Consider the following 19672-nt stretch of genomic DNA (forward strand, 5'->3'; position numbering starts at 1 on the left):
GCTGCTAATCATTCTGACCACAGTGTATTTTGATTACAGTGATGAAGCTAAGATATAAAAACTACTTTGATTCCTGAATTAATGAATTATTTCAGCTCCAATATATTTCTGTTTGAAAATACTACATGCAACCGGCAGCAACACCACAAGTAACTCTCAGGAACAGACTGTTTTCACTGTGTAGTACAGAATACAGTTCATTGTTGCCAGCTGACACATTTAGACACCGGATCAGTGTTAAAACATGCTCTAGATTTGTATTACTGTCAATCACATGACTTCCTGCTGAGCAGAGTATTAGCGTTTCATGTTGCACAAAGGACGATTTGCCAAGTGCTCTGGTGCACATGCTGGCGTTCATGAAAGTCTCTCCATCTGACACACACACACACACACACGCACGCACGCACGCGCACACACACACAATATATACAACACACTTCCTGCTATGTAGAAGTCTTTCTTGCACCCTCCTGGGCATTCATGCAAAAAGTTCAAAATAATCCCTCTATTTCTCTTGCACTCTCTTCCTTGTTCTACTTTTACTACAGTACATCTTCCTCTACCTCGGCTCTCTGGCGTTTCCGCTTTCCCGCCCCTTCTCAGCATGTTATGTAGTTGCCCCTGTACTCATGATTTACAGAGCCTTAATGCACTCCTGTGCTTGCAGTCAGTAGATGAAATTGTCATTTGTCACATTAATAGTCCTCCCCCTCTGCTATGTGCACACACACACACACACACACACACACACACACACACACACACCCCTTTCCCAGTATGTCTTCATCCACAGAGCACCCCCTCTTTTCATCCTTCTCCCTCACTCCTCCCTTTCAGGCCTTTCGCCTCATCCCTAATGCCGTTTCTCCAAAAACCCTTCCTTTAGTATCATGGTGGATTTAACTTAATGGTGTCTTACCTGTATGTGTTTATGTTCGTGACGTGCAGTCCTTATTCTGCTTCTTAAAATGCTCAATATCATGTGGTATATGTCAAATCATATGGTCTTAGTCTCTTTTTGCTATATTTTGAAGAAATATAAGTAGACTACATAATTGGGTGGTATTATGAAATGCAGCGAGATATTATTTAATTGCTGTTTTGTACAATAGGCTCAGCTGTTCATGTTGACATTATAAGAGCCCCTCTGTGTGAAAAATGGTGATCTGAATTGTAAAGGCACCATTTGCAGTAGCCTGTCCCGTGTCACATGCAAAATTAGACAATCCCTGTAGTTAGTATATAATTATGCAGCTCATAACAGATATATAGCCTACAATGAAATGCTAATTTAATAATCTTCACTAAAACTGTTTTGCATTTGGATTCACATTACTTTCTCTTTTCTGTTAATTGCCTACTTTTGTATCTTTTAATCTCAGAGAGGATGCAAATCCACACAAAGGGTAGGTCGAGAGCGTATAGGGTCAATGGTTATAAACAATGAAAACAATATAAACAGTGATTGCGAAAAAAAGAAGTGAGAACGTGATTTTTCTTGTAGCCTGTGTTACCAGAGGATGTGCAATTATGATTACCTGTTTTCTGCAGTTGAATTTTTCAAACACACTTGAAAACCAACTGTAGTAAATGGTTTACATTACACATAACTGTATTCAATATAGAGGTATGTAATTGTGTTGCCTGAAGCGTGCTATACACTACTTCTGGTAGTGTAATAGTGGATAAATCTCAGCTATCTTTAGTAAACACTAAACATATTGTCATTTTGGGAGAATGAATCATCTTTTTAGGTCATTAATCAACTGTCAGATCATTTGAAGAGCAAAACATGAGTGAGTAATATGTCAAACCACTGCATACTCAAGTCTACCCACTCTCATTAAATATTTACCTCCACTTGGATAGAACAGCTTTTCTCTTCAAATTCAGACATTAATAATGTGGAAGGGGCGTTTTCATCTTTTTAAAGCATGTTTGGCATTTTGTTCCTGCAGACATGCTGACCCACTCTAAGAGGATCTAAAGCAGATTTGGCCAAACTTACATGTGTAAATAAAAAATGTAGGGCTGTCAACACTCAACACAAACATTACAAGTACAGTATGTCTGCGGGCTGAATCTGTGTTGGTTCACAGATAATGACCATTTATACATGAAAGAGACACAGAGTGACGGATGTGTGGGACAATATTTAGCTTGGACTGATTGAGGACATGATTTGCACCTTACTCTCTGTATCGAGCTAAAATACTCCTGATTTGTATTCGTGACCGTGCGGTTCTGTGCTCTTTTTATCCGGAGAAATGCCCTGACTCCTGTTGCTCTCTGATTCATCTGTTGTTATCAAGTGACTGTTGACTTAAGCAAGTCTTTATGCTTTAATCAGCTGTCTTTTTTTGTTGTCTGGGGACAAGGATTAGACTCTAATCATTAAAGGACGCCCCCTTCTGAATCTCTCATCACACATTATAATACAACGTCAGTACCAACCCCCTCCTCCTTGTGATCTGTTCTCAACTGCAGAGGCTCAGACGTAATCCTAAACAGGATACACAAAGAACCATTTTGAATTTTAAAACCAGTTGAGCACACTTTCTTGAATAATGTACAGCGCTCTTTAAACCTGAAAGACCTTTGAAATGAAAATCTTGTTAGAATTGATTACTGTTTGGATTTACTTGAAATACACATCTCAGCATGTTTAATCTCATTCCTTCTCTTCTGCTTTTTTTCCCCCAACCCTGTTTTCCTCCATATATCTTCTTCTTTCATGGTCCTCTATCTCTTTTAAATACGTCTCTGTCCTTCATCCTTATTTCCTTTCCTCAATCCTTCTCTTTACTCTACTCCCTTCAACCACCTTCCCTCTATTTATTTTTCCTCCGTCCAGCATGTGAGCTGATGAACCAGGGGATCCTCGCTCTGGTCACGTCCACTGGCTGCGCAGCTGCAAGTGCCCTGCAGTCTCTGACAGATGCAATGCACATTCCCCACCTCTTCATCCAGAGAAATGGGGACGGTGCACCCCGCGCTGCCTGCCAGCTCAACCCCAGCCCAGAGGGAGAGAGCTACACCTTGGCTGCCCGTCCACCTGTTCGAATCAACGATGTCCTGCTCACCCTGATCTCAGAGCTACACTGGCAGAAGTTCATCATCTTTTATGAGAGCGACTACGGTGAGTTGAGCCGAATGAGAGCAGTTGATGGTCAAATGCATCTGTTTGTATTGATTTCAGCTCTTTTACTTAAATGTGAAGTCAAAGTTGCTCCGAGACCCTCTATAGTGTCAGGCTGAAGAAATGCCGTATAAACACTCAGAATTCATTTTCTGGAAAGAATACACAGTCGGAACTAAGATGAAAGAGCATCATCACTCCCACGCAGCCACACACACATAAACACACACGTTTGTACGCGCACACTGCTAAAAAATAAATCAAAGTTCAGAATAAATTGTCGGGAAACTATTCACCATTAGTAGCGTCCTCATGAAGAGACCAGTCTGTGCCTAATTGGCTCATTTGTGGCACCGGAGAACAGTGTCCCAATAGTGCTTAATATATCTTCAGATGTTATCCATTTCCGTTTCATTATTCTCCCCACGACCCCCCCTGTGGACCAGACCTTTCCTGACCCACATTTGGCAAAAGGCAAAGGACTGTGATTGCCAAGACGGTACAAGGGCAGAAAGATAAATAGAGTGTATTGCTGCATTGGCATTTCTCAGATGATACTTTGCCGCTGCTTGCTAATTTATTTATTTTTTTTACTACTTGGAAGAGTGCAATCTAGAGAAGAGCATAAATCGTTAAATTTGTTTTCCATTCAGTGGAAGCTACAGTTGATAAAGTGTGTAGTAAAGAAAGCCCTCAAGGAAATACAACTACCCACTGACCAAATACCAGTTCCCACCACACAGGTTGGTCACAGGGCTCCATGTGAATGTATGTGACATGGCGTTTCACATTTACAGAGATCTGTCCGTCTGGATTTGTTTCTGACACACACACACACACACACACAGTTACCTACATTTTATCCTCCCGGCTTCCTCCCGAGCCATATCAGCCACCCTAGCACCCTATCCCTTCTTATCCATCATATCCTACAACAACCCAGTGTCCCTAAAGAAAGCTAGCAGCACCCTGACCTGTGCTCTCTCACCCATGCCCAGTAATCCTACTAATATGTATCCCTGCACCTCTAATTCCCTCACATTATTCCTCATCATCTCTCTCTGCGATTCATGCCCCCTACAGCTCATGGTCCATTGACTTCTCTTCCTGACATCCCTCAGACAAGCCTGTCTTGTGTTCCCCTAATTATATCACTTATATTAGGCCGGTATCATTGTATACTACATTATTTATAGCTTTTATTAATGGCCCTCACTTGACTTCAACGGAAAAAAATAGCTTTGATGCATTTAGACTACTTTTGCCATGTAGCTGTAGTTTAGCTTGCAGCAATTCTCTGGAGGGAATCTTCTGTAGCTCATGGGGAGAGTGGTTGTCTGAAACCACAAGGCAGCCGGTTCAATCCCTGGTCTCCCCATAGTTTGCATGTCAAAGTGTCCTTGAGCAAGACACTGAACCCCACTGCAGCCCACTGCTCCTTAATACTAAGGATGGGTTAAAATGCAGAGACCAAAACAATGTCATGTATGTATGTAAATATGTAATATGATGTTTGTAAATTTCCCCACTGTGGGACTAATCATTTTATGTAGAGTAAGTGGTTGCTTAGTGCAATCTACCAGTCTACCAGTCGCTTGCATAGCCCAGCTAGTAACTTCGGCACCCTTGTGAATTTTATATTTCCCTTCTTTTTGTTCCACCTTTCTTGCCTCATCTGGTTCCCCTCCCATATTAAACATTTGACCTCTGCTTTACTAATACTAATTCATTTTTCTTTAAAGGTTTCTTTGTAGATTATCCATCTTCTCATTCCCCCTCACCGTGCATGTACTGAAACCCACAGAGGTTTTTCCTGACCTCCCTTAAAATGTTCTATTCTTCTGCCTGACTGAAGGACTTAACAGAGTATATATAGATTGCTGTTTGAATGGAAAGGCCCTTAACTTGCTTGGGCTGAGGATAAGTCTGAGCATATCCACACCTTATATTGGTATGTGTGTTCCACCTATTGTAGTGTAACCAATACTGCCAGCATCTGCAATGTGTAAACCCCTAAATTACTGGACGGTCTTCTCTTAATTGCAATTCCTTTGGCTGCACCCCATATCCTGTCACTCCTGGTTGTGGTTTCGTATAAATCTAAATAAATCTTTGTAAAATCATTACACTCTTTCATTACTTGATAGTCACATGCACTTACCAAATCAATTTGATATCTTTCTTTTGCTTTTACCTCTAACAAATACCAGTCTATATCAGGCCACACAAGCATCCGTGGAGCCACCACCGAATAAACTACTGAAGGACTTATCCGCAGATCAAACACTCCAAATTCCTTTGCAATGTCATTCCCCATCCGACCAAAGTTATCTCTCTAATACTTCTCCCAGCCCTCCAGGAACACTCCTTTTGTGGGTTGGAATCATTGTGTCCCTGAAAATTAGCCCAGTAATTTGTCATCAGATGCTCCCTTCTTAATTCCGACTGCATTTCTCCCATTTCTACGTTATTTTAGAAGCCCCACTGCACACTCTCAATGCCTGTCCCAGAATTGCATCCAATTTCCTTAGAAGAGCCCTGGCTGCTGATCTATACACTCTACTGCTGTGATCCAACACATATTGTATCAAGGCCACATGCATGAAGTGTTTTTTCTACTGAGAGCCTTCACCACCAATCATGACCCCACTCCACTGTCTCATCAATTGTTCATTGCCCTTTCTTGATTGCGTGTTGTATACTCCTTCCTCTCTTCAACAATGCCACATCGTCTTCATACAGGGACCTACCTCCAGCTGCTTTCAGAAGACGTCATTGATCATAACAATGTAAAGAAGCACTGTGCACTGATTTAACCAATCTGTACCTCCACCAAAACCAAACCTGTGCTTTCTGTTAGTCTTACAAGCTGTGTTGCTATCTGTCTTTCTTTTTCACCAGCTATTTGTATTACTAGCAAGCTCTCTGTCTGACCAGCTAGCTGTCTGACTGTCTTGTTTGTTATCCATCCATCTGCATTTTAAGATTTTTTTCAATCAGTTTGCCCCCTGACCATGTTCCGTTCATTGAATCACATCCTATCAGAAACTCTTTCAGTATAACATCTCAACCCAGCACAGTGCACCATAGCCTTAAATTGCAAGTCCTGTGAAAGGGAACCTATAACGCATGAGGGCTCGGTGTAACAATGCACTGATGGTGAGAAATAATGGATAAGAGTACTGGTTCTTACAAAATAGCCTTTTTGAAGCCTGCTAAATTAGGTGCTACAAAGTCTGCTCCGTTGACATTTGTGCTTGCGTTACACTGTTTAACTCTGGACTCGTTAAATTAAGGAATGTAGCAGCTAATTAGGATCCTCATCACAGAACAGTGAAAATACCCATGGTGCATGCCATGGAAGTAGTACTACAGTGACCCATACCACTGCCTAGAGAGAAAAGTGCAGTTTGTAAATTAGTGTAGGCACATAATATTTAAAGACATAGTGATGTTGAATTTAAACTTTAGACTTGAGTAGGGAGAAACCGCTTCAGCAGGTCATTCAGTTTTATTCAGATTATGTATCTCTGCACGTTAATGAGTACTTTACTTTTTCATAGGTAGCATGTTAATCAGCGTTTACTCTCTCGAACTTGAGTTGAATTGTGTTTACTTTCCTACATTGGGGTGGGTAAATTGTCAATGCTGGTGCTGTTAGAATACATTTAACAAAACAAGCCAATTTTCTCAAATCTGAAATTACAAATTGATCAAAGAATAAATTAACAAGATCAGACAATTTACATTGTCTTTTGTCCATTTATAAATACAAGGTATATTGCATTGCAAACTGTTCCTACTATACATCTCCCACCACCTCTGCCATCACTGTTAAACCTTCATAAGCACAGATAGATTTTGATCATCACATCTATTCCAACTCATGCTGTCAGATCAGTGATAATCAAAGAGCAGAAATGAGATTATGTAACTCACAACACAGGCGCTCAAATCAGGTTCTCAGTGTGATCTTGGCAATGCCTTCCTGCCTTTTCTTATCAGCTCTCTGAATGTGTTTCAGGATGAAAACATTGTGACATCACCTTTAAGTCCCTTTTTGTGATATTTGTTATGTTCTCGAGCAATCTCCAGTGGTGGTACAGAGCTTTTGGTTTAGGTTTGTCAGAAAGGCCTAGATTGTAATTATGTTCTCCGTTATGTAAATGTATTACTTGTAAATGTTACACAGATAACTATTTTGTTTCATTAAGGGCTTTTACTAATGATTAATTTTATCATTGACTAAGATAATAATACTTTTCTAGATGAATTGTTTGGCCCTTAAGACTTTCTAACCAACCGTCCAAAACCTAAAGATATTAGTTTTGCAATCATATAAGACGAAGAAAAACCGAAAAAAAGATAAAGCGTAGAAATAATGAATTTCTGTCATTTAGGCCTCAAAAAGGCTTCTTTTTGTTAACAAATCAACTAATTAATTCAGCTCAATTGTCATAGAAAAAAGACCAAAAGAACTAAGCAGCTTGCCCACCATATTGTATGAGTCAGTGCAAGTGCCTTAAGCCAATCAACAAATGATGATAAAGAAAGCTGCTTTGTAGCACCAGGCAGCCTTACTGAAAATACTGTCATATTATAAAAAATCATGTCAACCGTCTCAAGTTTGATGTAAATCTTTTGTTTTATATCGAAAGGAAAAACAGTCAATATATGAAACTTAGCTGTTCTCCTGAGCTATAAACCAGATCAAAAAATTATATATTAGATATATTACCTGCAATGTATCATTATTCTGCAGTTGTTTAATTTTAAATTACAATAACATGACTTCAATATACATTAAGCTGGTTTAGTACTGTGACGCTTTTATCATATTGGACAATACATCACACATGAATAAAACAAATGATTTATTGCACTGAAAAGTCCGACAGTGAGACATTATATCCAACCATCAAATAGCAGTTGCAGAACATTAACATTGGATGACAAATTTGTCTGCACTGCCAAGGCATGTGGTTTGTTCCCTCTGCCATAATCAGATGTACTGATTGACTGTGACAATGACACTGTGCTGATCTATGATCATCAGAGCGCTCAGTCTCTGTAGTACGATATCACTGCCTGTAGAAAGATGGTAGAATTTGATTCTTTCAGAGATCAGAAGGATCATTTCCTTCAATTATTTTTTAAATCAGATATTTAAAACTCATACCAAAATGAAAGACTGTCTGAATGAACATGCTGAAAAAGGACATTTCATTTACAGATTCATTAGGCGCATGGTTGCTATGCCAAGGTCATCTTTATCAAACATGTAATGTAGCAGAGAGCTGATGGATTTCTGGATTTGGTGTGATAAGGCTGTGTTTTGCAGGGCTGTTGTGTCATCAATTTCCTGATTGTGCGTTCTAGTCTATAAAAGCAGATGCTAGTAAAGATAGAGCACCTTCTTTCAGATAGCCTCAGGCATCACACTGTAGCACTACGCACGGAAAATTGTCCAGAACCTCATTATCTATATTACACTTATCAATCAATTATGACTGTAGTCCATCATATTTCTTTAATCATTTGCTTTTGGACTGTGAGAGCAGCACCAGGGTCTGCAGTCGTGTCAAACCGCTGCGCTCCGTGACCAAAAGGGCGACGTACAGTATCGCACATTGCATTGAAGTGTGTCAGGGAAGCTTATTCATTTCAGTCTCCGTCAATGCATCAGTTGCATAAAAGGCCTAGTATGTAAACAACCTCTAAGGCTTCACTTCTTCTCGTTCCATTTGTCATTGTTCATTTTCAACACATAATTTGATTCTCTGTTGTGAGGGAGTGTGCTCCATAATACAAGTAGCAGAAATAACCCTATTTTTGTGCTGTAGAAAGCCGACTTTGTATTACGACTGCAAAACAACCTTATGTGCTTTTACCTTTTGTGCCTTCAGGCAAATAAGAGAGAACCCAATTATATGATTATCCTTTAACAGCCTATTGTTAACCAAAAGACCCTCTACGCGTTGTTTTTTTCCCTTGGTTCTTGTTTCTTTCTTTTTAATCCGTCCATTCATTCGATCTTTTTTCGACATCGAGAACAGTCCTCCTGTTGCAGATTTTGGCCATGCTCTCTGACTGCGCTGTAGGTTACGCTAATGCCTCAGCTTTTTTATATGAAAAGGACAATAATACACCCAGCGCATGTCAAGGCCACAAAAGTTCATCCCTCCCACTTTGTAGTCAAGGACCATGTAACCTCTTGTACATTGTTGGCACTCTTCTGAAACAGAGTGTCCAGATATCAAATAAAACTCTCAAACAACTGTTGACTGTTTCTTGTGGCTGCATTCAAATGGCATCGAGTGAATCCACAGTTGTGAGTTCAGTTCCTGCTGTTAATCAAAATATTACATTTGACCATGACCAGACACAGCCATCAGTAGAATGGCTTCAAATTATCAGGCAATGCTTTGTTTTAAACCAGACACAATGTGCCTTTCTATCCGGCCCACACCTTCCAAAATGACTTAACAATTATAGGATGGTTTGGCATGGAATTAATGCTGAAGCCTTTTGATCTCCTGACTTTTCCTCTAGCACCACCGTGAGGTTTACATTTGTTGCTTTTAGTGAAATGTCTTAACAACTATTAGATGGGTTGCCATGACCTTTTTGTTCACACATTCATGTCCCCCTCAGGATGAATAGTAACAACAAAGGCCACCCCCTTCAATTCCCATATAGCGCCATCATTAGCATTTTTCTTTTATTTGACTAATGCTTTGGTTTATGACTAAATAACTGCAAAATGAATGGCATTCCGACCAGACTCTCACCAGAACTAGCACCCTCCTGGTAACATTGGAAATATTACATCTGCTTCACATCAGCTTGTTAGCAGTGTATTTGTGAGCATAGGCATTTAGCCCAAAGCACCACTGTGCCTAAGTACCTCACAGAGCTGCTCGCATGGGTGTAGACCCTTTGTCTTGTTTTAAAGGTTTGCAATATATTATCTGTATGCCATTGTAAATGTCATTTAAGATGTGCTTACACTGGATCACACATTGTGTGTGTGTGTGTGTGTGTGTGTGTGTGTGTGTGTGTGTGTGTGTGTGTGTGTGTGTGTGTGTGTGTGTGTGTGTGTGTGTGTGTGTACAAGGAAGTCATCTATTGATTATGTGTGGGAGGGACGACAGTGGGCAGACCATCTGCAAACAAAAGCTTCTGTAAAATTGCTTTGTCATTGTATGATAACAAAGGGAATATAAGAGGCAACTGAGGCACGATTATTGGAAATCTTGAAAAAGGGTACATTTTCTTGAACATCCGTAGGCTCCTTGGCAGGTCTATCTGAGTTTACCTGCATTTAGTAATGACTATGGAGCAGCTACATCCGTCTCTGCCCGCCCTGTGGTGATGGCTCTCTGCTCGAGGAGGAGAGAATTAGGCTGGGATTAGGTGTGAGATTGATTGAGTTGCTTTCGGTCCCATGTGGTTCCAGGTGGTTCCTAATGTAGAAAGTGCATTTTTTAGCACAGGCAGGACAAACAAAGGAGATCTCCTGCAGAGTTTGAAGCAAGTCTGCAATGTGTGATGTTCGGGTCAATGACAGATCTGAGAAAATTAAGCAGGCCTTTTGAGAGCAGTAAAGGACACTTCTGTGTAATGACATAATATTTCATGCGCTTCTTATTGTATTACTTAATTTCATCAAAATGAATGCTACATTTAGGCCATAAAGTCTTTCACACTGCCAACTAACTTTCCAGGTAATTTCACAGGGATTGATCGCACAGGTGACCTTCAGTTAATTGGCTTTCATAAGAATAGAGAGAAGGAAAGGATCAAAGGAAACAGAAAATATAGAAGGAAGGAAGGTGCATAAAGGAAAAGAAACTGTTCAAGTATAGATAATATTTAGCTGTGTTATGCATTATATACAGTATGCATATCCTTTAGTCTTACACCTGATAGCTGTCTCTATTAAATCTCCTTTTGAAAACTTTGCAACTTTGGAACCATTGAGAAAAAGTGAATCACTATGACAGTAGAAAATTATAAGAAGTAGGAAATATACAGATATTGTAAATATATATATTGCTCTATTATTCTCCTCACTAACATGTTGATTACCAGCTAGAAATGAAGAATTAAATCCTGCATGCATGGCCACACAGAAAAGTGCTTAACCTTTTTGTGAAAGGGTAAAATAATTGGAAAGACCAAATTTGCATAGTTATGTGTTGATGCTCAACAATTCGGTGACAAGTAGAAAATGCCTCGGGCCAATTTTCAGAATCTCAACAGATAATTGTAACCCTAAACCTGACCTTATTTTAAATAAATGTATAAAACAAACGTAGTTGAATTTTTACCCGAGTCAAAATCAACACTCTTGTGGAGTGTTGTTTTTTTTTATTATATTTGTATCATTCAGTTTGTTGCATTCTGGTCCAACTGTCTCCCCTCTAAGCACACAGCATACCAAAGGTATGCCAGCTAGACTTAGTAGCAAAGTAGGGAAATTAATTGTATGCTAAACTCAAACTCGCATGGCAGTGTTGTAAGCCAAAAATGCAATCACCAGGCGTATCTTTGAGGCCATTCAACAGGCCTGGGATGAGAGAATAATTGAGTTTGGAACTGTAACTCCAGCCCCTCTGCACATTCAGACCGGACTGCTTGTATTGGAACCATTTTGTTGACGGGGCTTTCCTTCATTTTTCACAGTTTTTGACTGACAAATGAAAAAGTATAATTGTATAATTGTTTTTTTGCCAGATGAATGGACCAGAGTGAAATGACAATAATATGTGTAGACCTCCTCGGTCCAAACAATGCATACCAATTGTGAAAGCTTAGAAGTGATCGTTTTAGTTCCAACAGGCTCAACTAAAACCACATTAAATGTGTAAATAAAGCAGAACAACACAAATTATTAATCTGCACAATTGTGCAACAGTTTTTCCTCTGCTGGGTGTTAAGTTGCTGTTTCCAGAGCTGAGTCATAATGCATAATGCATATAATCAGATATACAGACAAAGACTGACTGTGTGTGTATATATATATATAAATATATACATTACTTACTTACTTATATCCTCACCCACCCTTCGTATTAATGCCATAGGTGATCATTAAAACTGTGTTTTAATGTATAGACCTGTAGTCAGTAAAAAGAGGGTGGATTCAAATGGAAGCAGGTATTCCTCTCTGTCTGCTTTTTCTCTGTCGCCTAAATTGCTCTTGTCACACTCAGCACCTGATACATTTCAGATTTGCAAAAGAAATAATTTGATACTACATATAATCAGTGTTGGGGTAGTTACTCAGAAAAAGTAACTAGTTACAAGTTACTTCTGAACATTGTAACTAGATTACTTTACTAGTTACTGCATTTGAAAAGTAACATCACTACTAGTTACTTTATTTTCCTTTTTTTAAGCAAATGTCCAAATTAACCGCAAAGATACATGGACAGACATCATGGCCCTTTCATCACTTTATTTTCAATAAAGGGCATCTCTTAGCCTTTCCACATGTATTGTAATTGTAAACATGTCAAACAAAATGGCATATAAAACTCAGCTATTAACTTGAACGAACATTAACCCTGTTCACACTGTCTGACCAAAGAAATATGCCTCACTTTAAAATCCACAAACAACAGGATACAAGAGGCTATGTATGGTGGGGACATTCAGGTCGGTCAAACAGCATAACACATTGAAAACAGGCTTTTGGAAACATGAGACCCCACTAAACCAAATGGGGGCCTACTCCTAAGAACAAAACCAGCTTGTTATAGGAATCATTGTAGTGGTTTAAGAAAAATAGAAAAATTAATGGCACTTTTTCCCATAAAATAGAAACAGAAATGCAATTAAATAAACAGAAAATCCACTTCATCATTGCCTAAATAAACAGAAGGTGCACTATATCCTATGAAGGTTATCATTTTTCTCTATTCTTCAAAATAGCGATTGTATCGCATGAGTAAAAGTCTCTGCAATCTTTTATCCGACAGCCTGTTCCTCCTTGGGGTCAGAACAATACTGCCCAGGCTGAAAACCCTTTCCACAGTGTTTTAACTTGTTTTATTACATGATTTACTCTTATTGTGAAGAGCATGTAAACATGAAGTGCTTTTACTTTGAAGGCAGAAAGTACAATGATACGTGCTTGTTGACGCTAACTAATGTTGATGTTACGTGTGGAAAATATATACATGTCAGGTGCAAGAACGCGTTCTCAATCGCTTTAACAGTTGTAATACTGCAGTTCACCAGTAAAGTGATCCCGTTCATACCAGACGTGTCTTGTCCTCATTAGAAGCTCCACGTCATTACAGACAGGTGCACTTGATGGAATTGGAGTGTTGTATTGCTTTGCAATATCCTTAATCCTAGGGAACCTAGAGAGAACCTCCCAGTTGGATCCGGGCACTCCGTCTCCATCTCCGTCTCATCCATTCCCCGCTTCCCTCCTCCTACGCACCAGCAGCTACATCACTCAAATCACTCAGATCGGAGTTCTGTGATAGACTGTTCATGCAGGAAGTGTCGTGTGACTCGCGCGCTGCTAAAAGAGAACTTTTCGGACTGGTACAAATGTCTTGAGTAACGTAGGAACGCGCGTTACTGAGGTCTAGTAAAATATTGTAGTTACCAATATTTTGACTGTAATGCGTTACTTTACTTCGTACTTCTATAATAGTAATTACGTTACTGTAATCCGTTACTTTGTAACTCGTTACCCCCAACACCGCATATAATTAACTGATGTCATTGTTGCAAGCAAGACTCATCTCAGTTTTGAGTAAGTAAGCACAGGCTGGTAGCGTAGCCATTTCTCAGGACTTTTCCGCTTGGATTGCAACGCAGTGTGACAGCTCAGTAAAAACCTCTGAGCCCTTTGATCATGAGATGCTCATTTCTGCATCGCTCCAATCCAAGAGGGAGCCCCGCTTTAGTTACAACTTGAGTAAGATAGAGCTGAATAACATCTTAGTGCAACAGCATGTGGTATTCCTTCGTCTCCCCCCATCTATCTCTCATGTCTTTTCAAAATAGATACTGTTCAAGGAAAAGATAGGTAAGAGAATACAGAGTGAGTTGCCATGTTGAGAGAGAGAGAGAGAGAGAGAGAGAGAGAGAGAGAGAGAGAGAGAGAGAGAGAGAGAGAGAGAGAGAGGCTGCTGATACATGACAGGCAAAGAAGAGTTAAGTTTTGATATCTAAAACTTTCAGAAGCAGATTTGTGTTCAGAAATGACGCTTGGGTAAACGTGTCCAGAAATCAGACCTTTAATTCCACGTTAATCCTCTTTCCAGCAGCCCTGTCCATGGCTGACACGGTTGCCTCGTGGGAAAGCCTGCTACGGGTTTGGAACGCTGCCTTTGAAGTCCGATACGTCTATTGGGGTCCTCGAGTAGTTATCGCATGAAAGTTTTCCCTCGACACCCCATCGGATTAAAAACTCCGTTTGTTTGTTACAGTATGTTTCTTCTCTTTCCCTTTTGGGAGATACATGGTTTTCAGCAAGCAGCAACATAACTTTTTTTATTCTGCAGAATATAGCTTTTCTCTTTTGAGCAGTTCTTTTGATCTCTCGTATTTTCCCAATCTGAACGGCATCGGTGTTCAAGGTATTAGTACGGCCCTGCTAGGTAGATTCAATGTTGCATTGCGTCTTTGTAGGCTCATCCATGTATGCAGGTTGTCCAGCCTTCATTCATGTGAGGTCTCTCAAAGACATCATGGTGTGATAATGATGTTGACCCTGAAGCCTCTTGGATAAGTTTAACGTCTTTAACTCCACAACATGTTTATTTGTGTTTTATGAGTTCAAATGTTTGCATATTGAGTCGTCACAAATGTGCAGAACGTTTACCTTCTATATACCCTCTAGAATTTGTATAACGGAGATGGCTCGCACTTAAGAACACATTAAATATGAAATCAGATTATATGTTTAGTATATAGTCAATGTCGCCATATGTTACTGCAGCTGAAAATTGTCGATGTAAAATATTATAGCCAAAAGGAATTGCAATGGTTCCGCCGTGGGACCGGAGAGGAGGAACTATGATTAACTTACAAATTGTGTTTGTGCTCTGACAAAAGGTGGTATTACTCTGAGGTTGAGTCGTTGCCATTGTATTCAAAGCAACACCACCAAGGATAACTGTTTCAATTTGGAGACAGAGAAAACAAAGAGGTATGATGTGTGTTTGGAAGGGAAAGAGTTTTCATAAAGTGCTGCAGTAAGAGTTTGGCGACGCTTCAAAAATGATGAATGACTTAATTCCATGTTTTGTTCTGCCTTTTGAACATTTTTATTCCATGAAATCTTTTGTTACCTTTCCCCAAAATAAATTGCAATCAAAGGTTGCATCTAATTCTTTATGATTTTCTTCATATGGTACTTTGTCATATTGCTGTCTCACTGCCCTAAGCTATAGACTGAGAAACAGGGGCCATGTATGAATGTGTTAATTCGCTGCTGGGACCAGGTCAAAGGCTTTATTAGCCTAATTTCTAGTTTTTGCCCAGAGCATCTAAAAGTGACCACATATTAGATATTGTAGATTTGTATGTGTATTGTGTGTTTATGGAGAGGGATGGAAAAGGCAAACATGGTGAAGACAGTTTGCCTTTCCATCCCTCTGTATATCACCTGTTCTGAGCACTGGAGTGATGACTCATCAAACCTCCAGAGATGCACCAGGGGATAACCCATCCATCCATCCTTGCACACACACACACACACACACACACACACACACACACACACACACACACACACACACACACACACACACACACATTGTGGATGCAGGGAGACATTCAGCCCTCGCAATTTTGCCTATCCTCTGTTTAACAATGCGGCATGACTTGGCACATGCTGGCCTGCTGCTCCCTCTGTGACTGCCGGGATAGGTGTGCTTATTGTGAGCCCTCTGCTGCACATCATCTTTTTCATTTGTGTGGCTTCTTATAAGTGGTTTCCTAAATCGCGAACACACACGCACACACACTTAGTTCTCTGGGGATAGCAACACCTGTCTGCAGTTTCATATCCTGTAAACCCCAGGAAACAGAAAGACAGGAGTGCTTGTTGTGTTTTGTCACGCTTCAGATCAGAAGCAATGAACGAAACTTGCCTCAGAGCTCCTGGAACAAAGCATAAAAATATAGAGTGCATGCAGGTGCTAAAATTACAAGTTGTTTACCCACACTTCTGATTAAATGCTTCCTTTTCCATCTCTGTCTGTTTATGTTCATGTATGTTTACATCATTCTCTGTCATTCTCCTCCTCTAGACATCCGGGGTTTGCAAACCTTTATGGATCAGGCGTCTCGGCTGGGTCTGGATGTGTCCTTGCAGAGGGTGGACCGCAACGTCAGCCGAGTTTTCACGGACCTCTTCAACACAATGCGCACTGAGGAGCTCAACCGGTACCGGGACACTCTGCGGCGGGCCGTGTTGCTCATGAGTCCTCGTGGTGCACAGGTGTTCATCCACCAGGTAGGCTACATTGCCTTTTAATCCTTCTCTTTAACAAGTGATCAGCAACACAAACAATGAGACAGGGAAAGAGACAAACAGAAAATGAGTATTGAAGAATGATGATGACCCATGAAGGGAAACATGTTTGCCCTTTCACCTGGAACTCTACAATCGCACTAGTAAATCTTCACGTAATAAAGTATTGAAATAAGATTCAGCTGCCTTTCTCAACCGTGTGGAGTTCTGACCCAAAGCAGATGGCAGAGATCAGACTGTGTGTGTTACCTTTGGATATTGAATTGGCCAGAATAAAAACACATTCAGGTGCCAATATTCTGCATCAAATGTTACAAATATATCCCTGGATAGTAAAACATTCATTCAGTGAAATGAGTCTTGTGTAGTGCACACATCCACCGCACTGCATATGACCCCAGGCAGAGTACAAACAAAGTCATTGTCACAGATATTGTTCATCTTTCTAAGCTCGTACAAGCGCTACCATAGACTATTTTGATAAGTGACTAATCTGTTTATTATCACTTGATGAATTGATTATTAATCTGAAGAGAAAAAGATTACAAATGTATTCTTCATCTTTTTGTAAAAAAAAAAAATCTAACAAAATAAATAAAAGGGAAACTAATCTACATTTGATCAGATTATAAAGTTACTGTTGTTTAGAAATAAAGGATTGACAGATGTGTGTCATTTTTGACAGACAAACGTATTATTGCAGGTTCATTTTTTATAGACAAGCAGAAATACATCCTGTCCGTTGTCTTTCTGTTTTTGTGATGGATCAATGTAACCAGGTTTTAGCTTTATCAAGCGTTGGCTTTAATAATGCTTCATCCGGGTTCCGGCTACATTGATCCATCACAAAACAGAGAGAAAACAGATGGAAGGTATTTCTGTCTGTTACGGTTTATAAATTAGAACCGGTAATTTGAATCGCCTTGTTGTTGAAATGTGCTGTATAAATAAACTTGCCTTGCCTTGCCTAATCTCGTGTTTACTTCATTTCTCTCCGCTCTATCGTCAGTCTCTGCCTCTAAGATTTTTCAAATGCTTGCTCCAGAAACAAAGGTGTGGCATGCCGGCTAATTACCTCCACCTTGAGATATATTGTCACGTTTGATGCATCATAACATAGACCCAACTAATCAATGATGAAATTCATTGCCAACTTTTTTCAGAATCGATTTAATCAATGAGTCCTATCAAGGAAGCTAACTTCTCCTCTCTTTGCTCATTCCACGTCATGTTTGCTAATTATACCAGTTGGAATCAGGGGAAGGTGAAGTAGATCATCAAAACATCAAACTCAAGCTTTAGTACACATTTTTAAGTACACATTGTGTTAATCAGTTGTCCTCTCTTCAAAATGCTTCCCAAAAGATGAACTGCTGTGTCCAAGAATGCTTTAAATTCCAGTAAAACTAAAGTAATTAGGTTATATGTAATGACAACAAATAGCACATTTGGTCTCTCCACTATGGGCAGACAGAAGTGGAAGGTTTTCCTTTAATCATTTGCGGGGGTGTTACTCATTATAACCATGTTGAATAACTTTGCATCGTAGTGCTTTGGCATGATTGAAGAACACACCTGCTTGGCATTGACGGTGTTCGCGACAGTGAAACATATGGCAACATTAAAGCGACCCGAGTGTCTTGTTCTGCCCAATAAACACGTCGCAGTCCGACACTTAATCTTCTCCTTGTCTGGCAGGGACAGTGAAACACTGATTCAACACTGAAGATGTCCAACTCAAAAGAACAATATGGACCTCAAATACAGGGCAGTAATGCAGGGCAGTAGACAAGGGGTTGTAGACAAAAGTTACTTCTTCCTTTTTTAACAGTCAGCTCTTCACCATGTCTTATCCATGTGGAACTATCTACTCTTTCATTACCTGTGTGTATTTTTGTTAAGCAGTAGGCAAATTCTGACTTGTAATAGTTTGTAACATTTATGATGGTTGGTTTGTCAGCTTTCTTGGCGTTATGTTAGCAACATATTTCCTTCTCAACTCTATGATGAGGGAGTAGACAGTATTTGTCATTTTCACCTATACTCGCAATATATATATTAACGTAAACATAAATGTCTTGCGTCTACAGTGTTACTGATATTACTAATACGAAAAGAAAAACAAAGAACAGAGAAACTCTGATTACAACACACAGAGAGGGAGTGTGACTTCATTCCCTGCTCAAATACTATTTTGTATCTTTAAATACCAAATAGTTGCTTGCAACTATATTAATGCAACTGTTTTTCAAATGTAGTACTTTTAAAAGCACATGGCATACAAATACAGTATATGTGTAATTGTCTTTTTCAAAAATATGTTACACTATGTGGATATCGCCAATCATCTGCGTTGATTAATTTAACCTTTCTTTCTATTGTGAGCAAATATTGTAGAAAAAGGACTAATAGTCAGTCACAAATCTCACTTGTATTCCAATTAGCCTCTTCTATATATTTTCCTATGAATCTAAATTCACAGTTTGTGAATATGACACGTTTCATTCATAACAAACTGCTTTGGTCTTCTGTTTTAGTTTCCACACACATACACTGCCATAGAGTTTTTACATCTCGCCAGGTATATTCAGCAGTATTCTTTATACAATTAACAAGAGGCATCTTGGAGCATATCTCTCAAATCCTGCTGTGAATATGTAAATATATTTGATTTTGATTTGTTCATTTCTAATAGCTTCATTAATACTTTGGTACAGTAACGGTTGTCACGGACGTACACACTCCCCACCAGAGATACTGGAGAAAATGTAAATATGCTAATATCTGAATGGAGAATGATAATGATGCCTTGGAGGGTAAGTACTCATAAAGTGTCTCGACATGAGAGAAAAACTAAAGTTGCCTCGCTGACTGGAAGTCGACTGAATGGTAACAGAAATGTGAAGAAATGTGGTTAATTAGTTAGATTTATGGCTTGATGATTTGTGTAAGGTGTGACAAAATGGCAATTAAGGCAATGTTTAGTATGGTTAGTAAAACTATGCCAAGTTCATCAGCTATAG

The 19672-nt window shown here is 39.5% G+C and overlaps 1 protein-coding gene across 1 annotated transcript in view; it reads left to right on the top strand.

Moving 5' to 3' along the window:
* The window catches only part of grid1a (glutamate receptor, ionotropic, delta 1a), a gene marked incomplete at both ends in the record, with an annotated part of 203544 nt that overhangs the window by 116827 nt on the left and 67045 nt on the right, over positions 1 to 19672 (top strand). Inside the window, 2 exons of the mRNA XM_079229673.1 lie at positions 2858 to 3142; positions 16426 to 16631. Of these exons, the coding sequence (XP_079085799.1) occupies positions 2858 to 3142; positions 16426 to 16631 (491 nt within the window). The remainder of the gene's footprint in view (positions 1 to 2857; positions 3143 to 16425; positions 16632 to 19672) is intronic.

Source organism: Taurulus bubalis, assembly GCF_910589615.1.
Source record: "Taurulus bubalis genome assembly, chromosome: 14".
Taxonomy (NCBI): Eukaryota; Metazoa; Chordata; class Actinopteri; order Perciformes; family Cottidae; genus Taurulus; species Taurulus bubalis.